General features: G+C 38.6%; 1 protein-coding gene across 1 annotated transcript; it reads left to right on the forward strand.

Moving 5' to 3' along the window:
* Positions 1 to 263: 263 nt before the first annotated feature.
* On the forward strand, positions 264 to 1,000 carry LOC127741173 (NAD(P)H-quinone oxidoreductase subunit K, chloroplastic). The gene has a single exon (XM_052253115.1). The coding sequence runs from the start codon at positions 410 to 412 to the stop codon at positions 998 to 1,000; it is 591 nt and encodes a 196-aa protein (XP_052109075.1). The 5' UTR covers positions 264 to 409.
* The last annotated feature ends 486 nt before the right edge of the window (positions 1,001 to 1,486 follow it).

Raw genomic sequence — 1,486 nt, forward strand, 5'->3', positions numbered from 1 at the left:
TTTATGTTTTTGCTTTACGACTATGATATTTTTTGGGCATTTCTAATAATATCCAGTCTTATTCCTATTTTGGCATTTCTAATTTCTGGAATTTTAGCCCCGATTAGCAAAGGGCCCGAAAAACTTTCTAGTTATGAATCGGGAATAGAACCAATGGGTGATGCTTGGTTACAATTTCGAATCCGTTATTATATGTTTGCTCTAGTTTTTGTTGTTTTTGATGTTGAGACGGTTTTTCTTTATCCCTGGGCAATAGGTTTTGATATATTGGGGATATCCGTATTTATAGAAGCTTTAATTTTCGTGCTTATCCTAATTGTTGGTTCAGTTTATGCATGGCGAAAAGGGGCATTAGAATGGTCTTAATTCTTGAATATTTAGATAATAAAAAAAAAACATTTAGACAGTTATGAATTCCATTGAGTTTCCCTTACTTGATCGAACAACCCAAAATTCAGTTATTTCAACTACATTAAATGATCTTTCAAATTGGTCAAGACTATCCAGTTTATGGCCGCTTCTCTATGGTACCAGTTGTTGCTTCATTGAATTTGCTTCATTAATAGGATCACGATTCGACTTTGATCGTTATGGACTGGTACCGCGATCTAGTCCTAGGCAGGCAGACCTTATTTTAACAGCGGGCACAGTAACTATGAAAATGGCTCCTTCTTTAGTTAGATTATATGAGCAAATGCCCGAACCAAAATATGTTATTGCTATGGGAGCCTGTACAATTACAGGGGGTATGTTCAGTACCGATTCTTATAGTACTGTTCGGGGAGTTGATAAGCTAATTCCCGTGGATGTCTATTTGCCAGGCTGTCCACCTAAACCAGAGGCCATTATAGATGCTATAACAAAACTGCGTAAGAAAATATCTCGAGAAATCGATGAAGATCATATTAGGTCTCAACAAGAAAATAGGTGTTTTACTACGAACCACAAGTTTCATGTTGAACGCAGTACTCATACCGGCAATTATAATCAAGGGTTTTGAAGATCTTATGGAGTGCTTGAGCTCCTCAATGTCTCTTCCTTGCCTTTGTTGCTCCTCTCTCATGACTCTTTGATCTTCTCTAATTTCATGGAGGAGAATGGAATGTTCTTGGTGCTCCACCCTTAGTTGTTCCATGTTGGAACTCAGTTCTCCTAGGGAGGTGTTGATTTGCTCCCAATAATTTTGAGGAGGAAAGTGCATCCCTTGAGGCATCTCAGGGATTTCATGATGAGTGGGATCTCTTGTTTGCTCCATCTTTTTCTTAGTGATGGGCTTGTCCTCATCAATGAGGATGTCTCCCTCTATGTCAACTCCAACTGAATAACAGAGGTGACAAATGATATGAGGAAAGGCTAACCTTGTCAAAGTAGAGGACTTGTCCGCCACCTTATAAAGTTCTTGGGCTATAACCTCATGAACTTTTATTTCTTCTCCAATCATGATGCTATGAATCATGATGGCCCGGTCTATAGTAACTTCAGACCG

The sequence above is a fragment of the Arachis duranensis genome, chromosome 1 (assembly GCF_000817695.3).
Source record: "Arachis duranensis cultivar V14167 chromosome 1, aradu.V14167.gnm2.J7QH, whole genome shotgun sequence".
Classification (NCBI taxonomy): Eukaryota; Viridiplantae; Streptophyta; class Magnoliopsida; order Fabales; family Fabaceae; genus Arachis; species Arachis duranensis.